Source organism: Bombus impatiens, unplaced genomic scaffold (genome assembly GCF_000188095.3).
Source record: "Bombus impatiens unplaced genomic scaffold, BIMP_2.2 scf_0580, whole genome shotgun sequence".
In the NCBI taxonomy this organism is placed as follows: domain Eukaryota; kingdom Metazoa; phylum Arthropoda; class Insecta; order Hymenoptera; family Apidae; genus Bombus; species Bombus impatiens.
The window spans coordinates 79,776-94,356 of NT_176999.1; the positions used below are offsets into that span (position 1 = coordinate 79,776).

Below are 14,581 nucleotides of genomic sequence, written 5' to 3' on the forward strand. Positions count from 1 at the left end.
ATGGTTAAAAACGAGATCACCAGCTATCACGCCAACAGATGTTTACTTGTGCGCGACTGTGAAGAAAAAGTTTAATAAGCATAAATTAAGTTTTTCGCAGACGTAGTTCCGCATTTACTATAATGGCAAACATTTATTTGATACAACCGACATTTTTATATCTTACATTTTCTGAAATATTAAGATGATCCTTGATCACGCCGTGATGTGGTAGATAATACCCGTTGCTTGTGGGGTGATCAGTGGTGATCTTAGTCATGTGGTCCATGTCTAAGTATTCTTGAATCACCGTACTATATGCGGTTTCAATTTGTTTGTCGCGTTGAAATCGGTGGTGAAGAGAAGCGAGTCTGTTCATCGCAATGGATTTCGACGATCCAAGTAAAGGAAGCTTCTCGCTGAATGATAGAGCGACGATGTATTGCCCTTCTCTGGTGTGTTGGGCGTGATTTCGGAAGTGCTTCTCACATTGTTGTTTCGCTTCCGAAAGGTACGTGGTGAGCGGTCCCTCGTCGATTTTCCAAAAACGGGCGAGATCCGCTTGTAGATCCGTTGTGGTGGCGCTAAATGCGCGTGATGTTGATTGAGAGACTGGGCTTCCCCCGATGATCTGGCTAGTTGGAGATTCCTAGGTATTTGTATAGTTAAACGATTTACGGGTTCATCTGGGACCAATGTCGTTATTGTCGATATGATCAAAAACGTCAATGTACGTTCGTACGTGCCTTCCATGGAGGTAATCGTGGCCGTGATATAGCGTTTCGAGGTCGTCGTTAAGGTGTCGAGGGATTCTCTTGCTGTATTCCAAGTGATTTAGCGAACTTTTCGGTTATGAAGTTCATGTTAAAGCCGGTGTCTAGCAAAGCTCTACATCTGGTTAGTTGCTTCTTGTTATTTAAAATGCGTTGTGACTAACAGATCGTGATGCAGTGGGTCAGATGGAGACATAACTGGTGATCCGGTCCCTTTTGAAGCTGTCGATTTTCGCCGTCATTGTTTCCTTTGTCGTAGAGGACTAAATATGGGACTGGGTGTGAATTTCCGACCGTAGCCAAGTATGGTGCACTATGAAGAATTGGGTCCGTTGCTGCAGGACCAACCCACCACTAGTAGAGTACTTGATGGGAGATTTGCCAGAGGCGCGTATTATCGAGTCGTGTCCCTTCACCAACGTCGGGATCGACTATTCTGGCCCATTTTACATCAAGGAGAGAAGGGATCGCAATCGTCGAAAGGTCAAGATCTACGTAACCATATTCGTATGTCTGACAACCAAAGCGGCGTATATCGAGCTAGTCTCCGATCTCACAACCGACGCCTTCATTGCCACTCTACGCCGATTCATCTCTCAGCGAGGATATTGCGCGACAATTCACTCAGAGAATGGCACCAACTTTGTCGGAGCCAACAATGAACTCAAGAAACTTCGGATTCTCTTGCAATCCGATGACCACAAAGAATGGGTGCAGGTTTTTCTAGCCAACAACACTCAGTTTCAGAAGAAGAGTGCAGCGGGCTGTGGCAGCTAGTAGGGACAACGCTGGCCAGTTGGTAACTGAATTCAAGGAAGCAAGGAGAAGGCTAAGAAGAGCGATCGAACGCAACAAGGAGGAAAAGTGGTAGGAGTTTTGTGCAACTATGGATCAATATCCTTGGAGTAGATCATATCGAGCTGTAAGAGTTAAAATGGCTCGAAATACACCGCCGGATGGTCTCCGTAAGGACAGAATGGCGAGAATTCTGGAGGATACTTTCATCGCCAGACGAGTGGAGCAAGGAGACGAAGTACATTGGTCTCAGATCCCGCAGACGCATGAGGAAAAGGAACAAGATCTGCGCACAACGGATTGAGTCACTACCTCTCGAAGAGGAAAATTGTGGCGCACTGCCGTGATAGTCGGTAATAGGTGCACTGTTGCGGAACCTAGTGTATGATGGGCTCTTAAAGATGTTGAACCCGGTTAGGAATTAGATGCGATTGCGTTTGCAGATGATTTGGCACTGGTGATCATTATGCGTAAGTCGCAGGACATCGGCGACAGGGTCCGTGAAGCTATTAAAATGATCACGGACTGGTGTAACGATACGAACCTTCATCATACTTATCGGGAAGCGAATCCCGGAGATTTTGAAGATTGACGTGGGTGGGGAGATCATCACCAGAAACACGATAAGATATTTGGGGGTGCTTTTGAACAATGCCAGGAGGTATTCCTCCCACCTGGAGCAAGTGTCTGACAAGGCATAGACGTTTGTGGGAGCCATTAGCAGCTTGTTGTCGAATGTTAACGAACGCATCGACACCGTGAGGAAACTATATTACGGTGTCTGGGAATCGGTGTTCTTGTACGCCGCGCCGATATGGGTATCCCCCCTCAGCATAGAGAAGAACAAGAAGATCCTGATAAGTGCGCAACCGGCAGCATGTCCGTACATATCAAGGCCAGGCTCCGGTGGGAGGAGTACGAGGCTAAGAAGTGCTTTAGCGAAAATCTACTTGGGGAGGTTCATGATTTGATGGAGGAATTGAAGAACCTGAAGCAAGAGGCCGAGGACAAGTGGATTTTTGAATGGACGTTCCACAATCCATGCAATTGGACTAGAAGACTGATCAGGGTCCCTTGTACTTCATTAGGAGAAAAAAGAAGATAAATCATTATGTGATGCAAATCCTTACCGAGCACGGTATCTGCAACCATTACCGGAACAGGATCGGTAAGGAGACGCATACCAGTTGCTGGGATTGTGGGAATGACCTGGATGATGCCGAGCACGTGTTATTTAAGTGTTCCAGATGGGTGGTGGGAGAGGACTGCGCTTGAATCCGAGATGGGGATTGAAATCAAGCTGGATAACGATATTGTCGTAAGGATGGCAGCTGAGGATCAATTATGGCAGAGTTTCATCACATTCTGTACTCTAGTCACGATTAAGTCACGTCAGCTCAAGGAGAGGAACATGAAGGTGCGGAGTGAAAAAGTGAAAAGAAGAAGAAGAGCTACGTGAAGTAGGTACAGAGGTTTAGGGTAGGTTTATGTAGGGACTAACCCAATGTATTATCGAATGATTGTGCTGGGTTGGAACCTCGAGTACCGCTTTAGATCCGGCAAGGAGAAAGGGATTTTAGTGGGTATGGCGATGTTATCTGGCCGAGACCCACATAACCCATGCACGCGCTGCAATGGGTATGCGTAACGCATATTCCCCTCCTCGCAGAAGAAAAAGGTTTTTCTAGTCGACCGGCAGATAGAATGTGGCGCTTTATATATAGTCCCCTCATTCACTATACTTTGATGGCTTATGGGAAGCCGTGGTGAAATCGTTCAAACGCCACCTCACACGCGTTGTCGGCAAAGAACTACTAACCTTCGAATACCTTAATATCCTCATCGTTGAGATCGAAGGTATTCTAAACTCTTGTCAACTGACTCCAATATCTTCAAATCCCAATAATCTCCTTGTACTCACTCCCGGCCTCTTCCTAATTGGCGATACACTAACGAGTTTCCGGAAACGAGATTTCAGAGCGACTGCACCAAGCCGGTTATCATACTGGCAGCTCATCAATCGATTGAAACAGCATTTCTGGAGCCGTTGGTACCGGGAATACTTAACCGAGTTGACCAGCTGTAACGAGTGGAGCAAAGGCAGTCATGGAATTTCGGAAGGCGCTATCGTAATCCTCTGAGAAGATAACATTCCATCAATACAGTAGTCCTTGTGCCGCGTCATTAAGATGAAGGAGCCGATGGAATCATCCGGACAGCTAATGTGCAGACGGCAACGAGTATCTTGGGTCGTGACGTCAAACGGTTGGTCCCTCTACTTTGTCAAGCCGATCCAGACGAGTCCGGACAACACTCTCAACGGCGAGAAAATGTTACGACCGGTGTCTCCGTGCGTAACCCGGAATCCATCCCTGGGTCAAAGTGACACTAGCTGTGCAAATATAATTAGTCGGACCGCAATAATCCTAAGAAACTGTGTCGTTATAAAATATATTCAAGACGAGACGTTCCTTATGGTTATTACTCCATCAGGTAAAAAGTGGGGAAACGTGCGTTTTTCACCCGCACATTGTAACCTGTTAACTCAGTGTTGTAATCAATTCAACCACCTCTATTATCCTAAACGAAATAGGGGATCGATCGTTTCGTGGCGTCGATTGTATAATCGTAATGGGAATCTACGACTCACGTTGACGCGCTACCTCGCGTTCGCGTTTCTTCGCGAACGATCGAACACCAGAGTTTTTTCAAAGATAGTGTACCCTTTTCTGCTAGCCGATGGAAAGACGAATTCAACGCTTTATAAAAAAGGCGAACTTGAGTTGGCCGCGAAGCTCTAAATCGAAGCAAATGTCGAGTACACATAACTGTTACTTTAGGTCTTGTACAAATACGTATATTTAGTTCTTATATAGGTTTACATGCTAAATACTTGTGCTGGTAAAATATAAATATTTTCAAGTTTTCCTATGTTATATCTGATATTGAATATGTTATTATTTACGCACGTTTAATTTACTTACAGAAAAGCTGCCGGCGGTCTACGCTTCCCCTTTTAATGAAAGTGTACAGGTTAGTAAATAAATCGAATATCGAACGAAGCAATGAAACATTTCCCATTTTAGTTGTAGTTTTTATTGTAGTAGGTGCGCTTCGTAGGTATTAGTGGCTTGAAAATTTCCACTTGAATTTCAATACTTTATGAAATGCAATCAGCTCAAATGCTTATGTATAATTTATTAAATATTATTTAAAGAAATTGATTTCTATATTTTCCATGACGCGGTCGTAAGGCTGTACGTAAAATACCATACACATGATGTGGTTTGTAAAGTAGCCACATAACGCGCTGATTAAAATTCATTATAAATATTAGGTTGTTCGGAAAGTATCTTTCGCAAACGTGTTTTGCAGAACAGTGCACCTTCATACAAACGTGAAACCAAGTTTGTGAAATGTCGCGGTGTTGATCTCAACAGAACGAAATGGACCGTACGTAATTCGACAAAATGATATAAAACAAGAAACGTTGTGCGCCTATTATTTCCTCATAAAACGGAAGAAACTTTTCGGACAACCTAATATTTTTAAATAGTATATATCCTAATATCTCTGTTAGATAACCTATTTTACTTGAAATAACTAAGTATATATTACTATATACTAATAATTGTGATAAATTAAGTTTCAAATTAAACAGATTCAGCGATGCATTTACAGAAATAAATGACTATGAAATGTGGAAAAAGGTAAACGTGTGACAGCAGCATTAGGAACTATGATTGCTCCAAAGAGGGAATGAAAAACGTGTCAGAAATAGACGATTAGAGAACTGTGTTATTAAAATATAGTATCTGTAGGATCATAAGTGAAGACCGATAAACTCTGGTGAAATCAGTTGTTCCAGTTTCGATATGTATCGCTTATCGACAATCAATGCATCGGTATAAACGGACATAACACTTACAATTTAATTCACTCGACTGTGGTATAATTCACTCGGCGAATATCACCTCGTATGTCAGCAACATCAAAGAGAATTATTTGAATCGATTGAATGTTATCCGACATGTAACCGCATCGACTGAACGAGTTGATTAATCGTGGAATATGGCAAACCCACTCAACGAACAGGCTATTTACGTGATATTCCGTAATTGAATTGACTAATACGGAAAACCAAGACATAATAGCATGATACACCATTTTGTAACACAACCAACACAGGTGTACTGGAGAGTGAAGCATAAGTACATGTACAGTTACGTTTCTCAATTTCTCGATTATTACCTACTCCGAATCAAACTTGTTTATTCCTATGAAATCACAATAGTTTATATTTTAGCATTTGAAATCGTTATTGTTACCTTTCTGTCGACTTTTTACTATGTCCCGTGCTTTAACTAATCTCTTCTTAACACTGTATTTAAATATAGGTACCATCGTATGTTAAACTATAACGAAAGTAATTCTTTCCAAACTAATTAAGAAGCGGCTTTTTCTTTAAATTTCTCGTAACTTTGTAAATAATTCTTGTCACGTTCGAGTTAAGCTATCTTAATATGAAAATAAGTAGACGGGGTGTCCCACTAACACTGTTACAGGGCGATATCTCCGATGCCTTTAATAATAACAATGCTAAAAGAACAAATTGTTCGCTTTGAAGAAAGCAAATATTACGGCAAACAAACAATTTTCACCACGTCGTATCTTTCGAGATCTCAGAGACATCGATGTTGTTTTAAATGGGATTATTAACCTACTAATATTGGAAAACCATTAGTTTAGTAGATATTTCAACTTTTATTTTGTAGAACCTGTCGTATGACATACGAGGGAAGACGTAGGACACCTTTTTGTGTTTATTTCCCTTTTCTTTCATACGATGAGTTTTACAATATAGAAGTTAGTTAGGTTACGCAAGTAGGTTAATAATTTTTTATACAGAATCTCGATCTACGTCGACTAGTGTATTAAAAGATATATAATTCCATGAGCTTTAGGCGCCCACCTACAGAAAACCTAATAACATCAGAAAATGCGAATTTCGAAATATCTTTGTCTTACAATGAATAACTATTATATGTAATTATTATTGCTGATATCAAAGAAACACTACCCGTTAGACCTAAACGCTAGATTTAATTAGATATTCATATTAAGTAATATTTACTTATTGACAACACTTACTTATAAATTATACTAAGTATTAACTTATTATAAATATTTAGCCATGTCACTGCGCCACGCCAGAAAAAATTACTGAAAGTTCTCAATGCGAGAATTGATTATAATATTACCAAATACAAAAAAAAATATCAAAGAAACAGACTTGTGAATACAATTTCTTTCAAAACAGAAACTCCATATAAAGAATTCCTCTGAATTTTAGTTCGAAGCTTTATTAGAAATTCTTGACACGAGTCATTTAATTTACAAAATTTTACATCGTCTTCAACTATCCGCTAAAGATAGAAAAATCCTGCTTTTAACGTTAATTGTTTTCACTTATACCGTATTCCCGAGTACTGCCATACCGCCACGGAATTAGTTCAAAAGACTGTATCTCATTGAGAGTTGGACAACTAGTTGGAGAAAGTCCATCCACCGCTTAACAAGGCCATCAAAAGCATTGGGGCGTTCAATTCTACTTACCTTTACGTAGGAATCTAAAATTAGAGCTAGGACTCAGCTTATCCCATGCTGATAAGATCCGAGCTTTCCTTCCTTTTCCCGTATACGTTTGCTTTTCTTCTTCTTTCCTCCTCGCTTCTCTTTATTTATCTATTTTCTATATATTACATTTATAACTCGTTGTATTTTCATTGGTACGTATCGCACATTCGCTGCAATAATAACAGAGCTCAAAATTCACAATTATTTGGTTATTGGTACCGAAAAACAGTTGTTCCCTGTACTTTTTACTGGTGGGGTTCTATAAGCATGTTTTAAAATTTCATCACGCCAGAGCATGTTGTATTACCACGAAAGTGTAACAGCTTAGAACATTCAAACTTGTTTTCCCTAAGATTATGGTTTTTGAGTTATATCGTTGTCGCAGCAAATGAGCCATATGTACAAGTAAAATTAGTAATGAAATATTATCAAAGATGTAGAACGTTTATCAACGTTAATTGTATTAATGTCCATTTTCTTATGATCCAATACATACCACATGATAAAGAATTAGACAATGTATTCTTATTGTTTCTCATTTCTAAAGGTAAATGAGAAACCTCCATTTATATTGTAATTACATTATGATAAATTCGCATATTATATCGTTCCTATCGTCAAAGCAATTCGATAATGTTTATTATCAAGTATTTACAAATCAACGAATTGAATAAATTTGTAATACATCTTCTGTATCGATGATGGAAGTTCTACACATACAACAAAGTTTCATTAAGAGTTGGAAATGCAATTTCTTTCATCCACAATAACGAAGATATTCAGAACATTCTAAATAAATGCAACTTGGATACATCGTACTTTTGTGTGTGTGTATCTCTTACACATTTCTTAAACGCATGTATAATTCTTTCCTCGCTTACTTTTACTGTATTTTTAATTTGTTCAAACGTACGCGCATCGGTACATGTAAAAAATAATGAAGCGTAGCTGCAAATAGGCACATAACCAAGAAGCCTACGGCTGCAAAATCGTATATGCACGTACATATGTGTAACGATAATGGGTTTGGACTGTTGCGGTTATGAGACATTCTGAAATATACACGCAAAGGTTATACAGTGTATGAACGTTGTATTTGCTTTGAAACGCTGACAGAGATATAATATTTGAAGAGAAGATGAGAATAAATTGAGAAAAACTATACAGAGTGCTCGAAAAGGTCCAAATTTATACTACGTTTTAGTGGAATTAAGTAGGTAACAAGAAATTGAGAATTCTCATTGACAGTTATTGTTGATACAGCCTAAAGCATCAATATCTCTATCACTCGTTAGGAATGTATCCAAAATGCGTTTACTACTATTACTGCAAGAAGAAATTTCGAATATTTGTTCTAATTATCAAAAGAATTGATACAAATTTTCGGACGCTATAACTTTTTGATAAATCATTTTCAGACACAAGTTTATATTAAATTTTTGGCCTACTTGGCCTCATTAACTTGTAGCAACTAAAGTAAAAGGAGTTATTCATTAACGTAGACTATATGACGTTTTATTAATCTAGATATATAGTGTGTTCGATTTAACTGTACCATATACGCTATTATTTTCCTAACTTTTGTACACGTGAAAAAGTATTTTATATAAAAGTTATTTAATTTCATGGACGAAACTTCAATATTTAGTATGGGATATTTACAGAGATTTTAAAATGTTAATATAATTTATTAAATGGAAATTTTATTATTATCATTTTATTTTACGTTACAGGGTGATTTGAATGTATGTTTTTGTCTTTGTCGATGTGTATGTCTTTATGACATTTCATTTATTTAATAGGTCTAGCTTTGCTGTTTTATAGTCCTCATTTTCTTATTCGCAAAACAAACTTTTTATTCAAGACATATAACAAATCTCAATTCAGCAGTTTTAATATATATACTGATATTGAAAATTATTTTAATAAGGATATTTAATAAAGAAATTTTAACAAGAGCATTTAATAATTATAAAACATTCCGGATTTGAAATAAAGTACCTGCAGGCGGCAATATATTTCATTCGACGTTTGAATATTTGTCTAGAAACGTCCACTTCATTTAATTTAGAATAATGTAATAAAAATTGAATGCTAACAATGTAATGTAATTTGCAATTTATTCAGTATAATGTTAAAATTTCCGATAGTACTATATTTGAAACTGTTATAATAAATACAAATCTTATCTGGTAGACATATTTTTGTACATTTTGCACACTCTTCTATCCAGACCATTTACAGACTAATTCATAACCTGCTCATCCAAGTCTGAAAACCTTTCAGACAACTTAGAGTGATTCTAAAATAACATAATAAAAATTTTCACATAACAAGCGATTAGCACACAATTTGATTTAACATTTAAGGTAAGATGAATTAAAATGAATACAATTTATCTGTAAATCACTGCTTTACGAAATTAAAGAAATTAAACCTATGGATCCAAAATTTTCTTGCCAGTTAAATGACATTTCCTCTAGGCTTCGAATCATCTAAGCTCTGCTTTCACACTTGTGAATAGCTCGAAATAAAGCGGTACATCTTCGCTACAGCTATCACTGATTGCATATTGCCTATTCATTTCTTAGTTATCATTTGACAGATTTTACAAAGTAACGTCTGGAAGAATGTGCTCGATTATTGTGCGTTTTATCAAATCGCTCTGTTACGCTGGATGATAACATAAACGTCGCATCCTGGTATTCCATGTAATATTGCAATGACTTCATCTATGTCATTTGCGCTTGAGTCTAATTTCTCTTTTTCTTCTATTGTCCCACGAAGCAAAAGTTTACCTCGTGCTCTCTTCGGTGCTTTGTTTTTCACGTTCAACCAGGCATTTCTCACCGTATTATCGCGGTTCTTTAAATTTAACCTTACACGAATTTTATTTACGTCTTTGTTCGTAATTACGTCTGTGGTTAACAGAAATTCTATAGAAGCAAGTATGCAAACACATGTACGTTTACACATAGTATTAAAATAGGAAATGTACCGTGCATACAACAAGACATCAATGGAGATTTTGCTGGAGCAGCTTCTTTATTACGAATCAAACCCGCAAACGACACGCCTCGGCGTTCCTTCCGAATTTTCTACTTATTGTTTGCTCTTTGACGCTTCCCCGAAGAGTGTTTAGCGCGGTGTCTGAGGCGGTTACACCATCTTAATAGTACTCACTATGGTATACAGAGTAGTACGTACGTAAAGCTGCTGTTTCGGTCACCCAATGATTTCCAACGACCTTAACCCCTTGCCTTACGATGTAAGTTCCAATAGCGCGTGCCATAAGCAATAATAGTCAATAAGCAACAAAAAACATGGTCGGTCGAGCTATTTCACGGTTTGACTAGGTGCTTAAAGTTGTGCAAATTGCACATGCTTTTTGTTATATAAATGCACGTGCAAGATATAACTAATTTTATTTTGCAAGATGTTTGATAAATAATTACAACCAATTGATCATTGGACAAGAAAGATTTATTATCTTGAAGTAAATAATAAATCAATAACATTGACGTACCATGTTTCTTACTAACTGTACCAACATATTGTAGGTTAAGAGGTTAATCTTTGCGCGTGCTATGAAGAGCACCATCCCGAATGACTTTCAAAAGCTTTTAGTCGTCGTTCGTTGTCTATTACAAAGACAAACGACTAACAAAACGGCTTATGTAAGTAAAATGTACTTTTTCGACACTGGGTACACATTTAAGGAGTCAACACGCTGGGAGTAAATACGCGTTGTATACAAATATTTCCACATTTACCATTCTGTTTTGATTTGCGTTCAGTTTGGGTTAGTTTGTTCATTGCTTTACCTGGCTAACGGGACCTAACCCGAACTCTAACCCATATGCAACAAAACAATCGCGCACCAAGTATTTGTATCTCCCTTGCACTCCGTACAAAGCGCTAATAACGTCCTAACAAACAATCGACAGTTAAAACATTTTGGAAACCACTCGGAGGGCTAGCTTTGACAACATATGTCGAAATTGAGGTCACCGAAGATCGGTTCTCTAAACAGCAGTTTTGCCGTACACGCTTAATGTCGCTAAAAGTGGATCGATTTTACCGACAAATTGAATTCTTAAATTTGTTACGAGTTGTGCAGGAAGACGTTTCAAATACCCGCAGACATAAAATTAGGACTTTAGGAAGTTTTCAGATGTTTCTTTTCTTTTTTGAGTAGAACTTCGTGCAATCGAGTATTTTTTTTATTACTGGTCGTAGTGTGATTTGTTGAAAGTCTTTCAGCTGAGATTCATTTACGTGCATGATGATTCCTAACCCCTTGTCATACTTTTACGCGTCTGAGTCGTGATGAGAATTTTGAGCCAAACTTGAATATCACGAGTCAGGCTCGTGGTCTAATTTCATGTCAAACGTGAACATCACGGGTCCCATTTGTGGTCTTAATCTCGGGCCCGGTGTAAATGTATTGAATAATGCCTTTTTCCTAAACACGGGCGCAGCTATCGACGCACTCAGTCGCACGATCTCATGTTTCAAGTTTAGACACTTTGTCTCCGCCACTTCGGCTCCTTTCCCGACCATTCATTCGGGCGCAACGTTTGGGCCCGGATTCTTCCGAGTTAAATGGTATGGCAAAGGGATAAAAATCTACTTTGTGTCTTTTTGTGCAGTTCGAATAATCGTTTTTTTCGCTGCAACCTACGACTACACCTTGTATATCAATAACCATGTTTTATAGAGGTAGATCTTATGGCTCGTCGATAATGAGCCGCCTTTTCCACTTAATGGATACAAGATTCTAATCGTTCCTATTTATAATTCTGACGTATTTCACTATTTTTCCAACCTATTTCTTGGTGCAGCGTATGCCACCAGGTTGGTCTGTTAGTATCTGTTAACACGTTTACTGCTATATGGAATATATAGGTGCCATTATGAATCTTCCTCGTGTACGGTGCCTTTTTCATCGAACCTACCCTATTTCCGAAGCTGATGTTTCCGTCATTTTGCCGCGTTTCTCAACGAAATAAACACTAATCGAGTCTTTGCAGAATAAAGTAACACTGTTACGTCGGGCGACACTCTACCTAAACCAGACTACACACCGCGGTCTTCAGATCCTTACTGCGTACCCTCAATAGTCTCAAGTACCTTCCATAAATCTCAGGAATTTCCTAGTCAAGGTCTTTCAGACCGAACAGATATTCTTTCGCTGAATTGTTTCCTGAAGTTTATTGTCCACCACGGGTTGACACGGAAAAGTTGCCTTTCCTCGCGTATGAGGCCTCCCACTAGCAACTTTATCTCGAGAGCGGTTAGCATCCTTCCTCACCCACCACCATAGTAAATAACCAATTAACAAGGAAGCCTATTCCCTCACTCTCTTAACCGAAATCGTCATCAACAAATCCGATGGTCCCGTGCACTAGACACACCCATCCTTAGCTTTCTTCCGCCACAGCATCATCACCGAACTTCACTGATTTTCCATTTTGCAAACAGTCAACAAATGAGTACGAAATGAGTACGATAGGCCCACACAGTCAAACAGGAAAGTACAATACGGTCATTCGATTAAAATTCCTACGGGACACTGTTACCTCGTATTGCCAAATAGGAAATCTTTAAAAAAACACCACATGAACGCGTTGAGTAAAATTCCACCGTCCTATCGATGTTTATGATTAGCTTCTCGTGAGGTAGTTAAGAACTTGGATAAACTGTGGATCTGCTTTTATTAACTTCGAATGCGAAGTGTTCGGTGAATCTGAGTACTTGTCACATTGTCGACTGACTTGTTTTAAATCCAAATTTCTCGTATATTATATGGTGTTCCGTTAGGAGTTCCGTTGAGTTGGCAGGGTCGATTAATGGTTTTAGAATTTTTGTAAAGTGGTTGTGGCTGGCTTTGTACATTTGATGTTGTTGCGAACACGGTGTTATGGATGTGAATTTGGAGAGAGAATTTCCCAAAGTGAAATTATGTAGTTTGTGGAATTGTGAATATTGAATAAGGCGTGTGTTACGAGTTCTACCTTTTCTTCGTTCGGAAAAGCAGATTCTGCTTCGGTTTTCGAAGCAGGGATTGTCGAAGATTTGCTTCGTAGGGCTTTGTATACCTTGCACAGTGAGTTACCTGCAAAGTTGAGAGTGTGAAGTTTTTGCTGCCATTGTGCTTGTCCTAAGTGGAGTATATAGTGGTGTTTCTTGACAGTTCGTATTTTGTATGTTCGTATGTTTGATTCTGTTTTTAATGAATCCTAGGAGTATGTCGTCTGATGTGAAGATCCGTGTGGGAATAGACTTTGGGTTTGAAAATGGCTTAGTTGTATGCTCAGTAGACGATCTTTTGTAGTTTGTTTACTTTCCTGTCCCTCTGTTCTAGAGGGCGTGTCTTTGAAGCAAAGCTTTTTTGCACGACCCACTCTATGTACGTTAAGGTTTTTGTTAGTGGGGGTGTGATTATTGTTTGTAGCAGTGAGGATGATTGACAAATAATAGATTATAGATGGCTTTACAATCTGTTTGGATTGAGAGGTTAAATTGAGATGACGCGCAAGTAGTCTTGTTATTAGAACCAAGGCAAATATTCGCAAAAAAACGAGGTACGAGAAGGAAAAATTCAAATTATTTTAGAGTTCAAGAAACAAAATTTACTAGTTTTCGAAATTACGATGTATACAAAGAGTAAGATGCGAGTAATCATGGTACAAAGAAGAGCAATGGTCGAAACATCAAATCTTCATCATCAAACATCAGGCATCGAACTTGTGTCTCGTATCACATCAAATTCTCGCAAAGACGAAGTTGAAACTAATTTCAAAAACATTCGTCGCGTAATATTATTCGAAACCGATAAGACTGTACCTCAAGCTTTCATCAACTATAGGACAAAGAGAATTAAACTTTGCAAAACTATATGTATAATCGAAGAGAAGATGGCAAAAGTTAGAAGTACTTGCAAACGAAAAAGAATTCCATGTCGATGATTCAGAGGATTTGTACCACGTACCAAAAAAGGAATTAAAGAAAGCGCAGTGTGAAATGAGTAGCGCGAATATCGTGATTGGGACAGATATCGGATAGAATGGAAATACTGGCATTGTATTCGTTCAAAGTCGAATAAATGGCGTCATTTACCGTGATTTAACACAAGAACAAAGTAGGAGGCATGCGACACATATTGCAGGCGTTCACCTCATTTTTCAGCAGAGCAGTATTGCGATTTATAGCGCTGAAATTGTGAAAGATTACTTTTCATCTGAACATATTCCACATTTACATAAATTAACCAACATACCTGTCCAATTTGAATACTATCGGGAACTATTGAGAACGTCTTGTTTAAATCTTTCAACGCGCAAAGTCTTAAATCATTATTTGGATATTATGAAACTGATATACAGGGTGTCCGA

General features: G+C 38.4%; 1 protein-coding gene across 1 annotated transcript; it reads left to right on the forward strand.

The window, feature by feature from the left end:
* Window positions 1–1,048: 1,048 nt before the first annotated feature.
* LOC105681105 lies at window positions 1,049–1,812 on the forward strand. Its single transcript, XM_024369429.2, has one exon. The coding sequence runs from the start codon at window positions 1,068–1,070 to the stop codon at window positions 1,527–1,529; it is 462 nt and encodes a 153-aa protein (XP_024225197.1). The 5' UTR covers window positions 1,049–1,067; the 3' UTR covers window positions 1,530–1,812.
* The last annotated feature ends 12,769 nt before the right edge of the window (window positions 1,813–14,581 follow it).

Excerpts from the sequence above, each read along its gene's own strand:
- LOC105681105 (XM_024369429.2), top strand. The coding sequence starts at position 1,068 with ATGAAGAATTGGGTCCGTTGCTGCAGGACCAACCCACCACTAGTAGAG.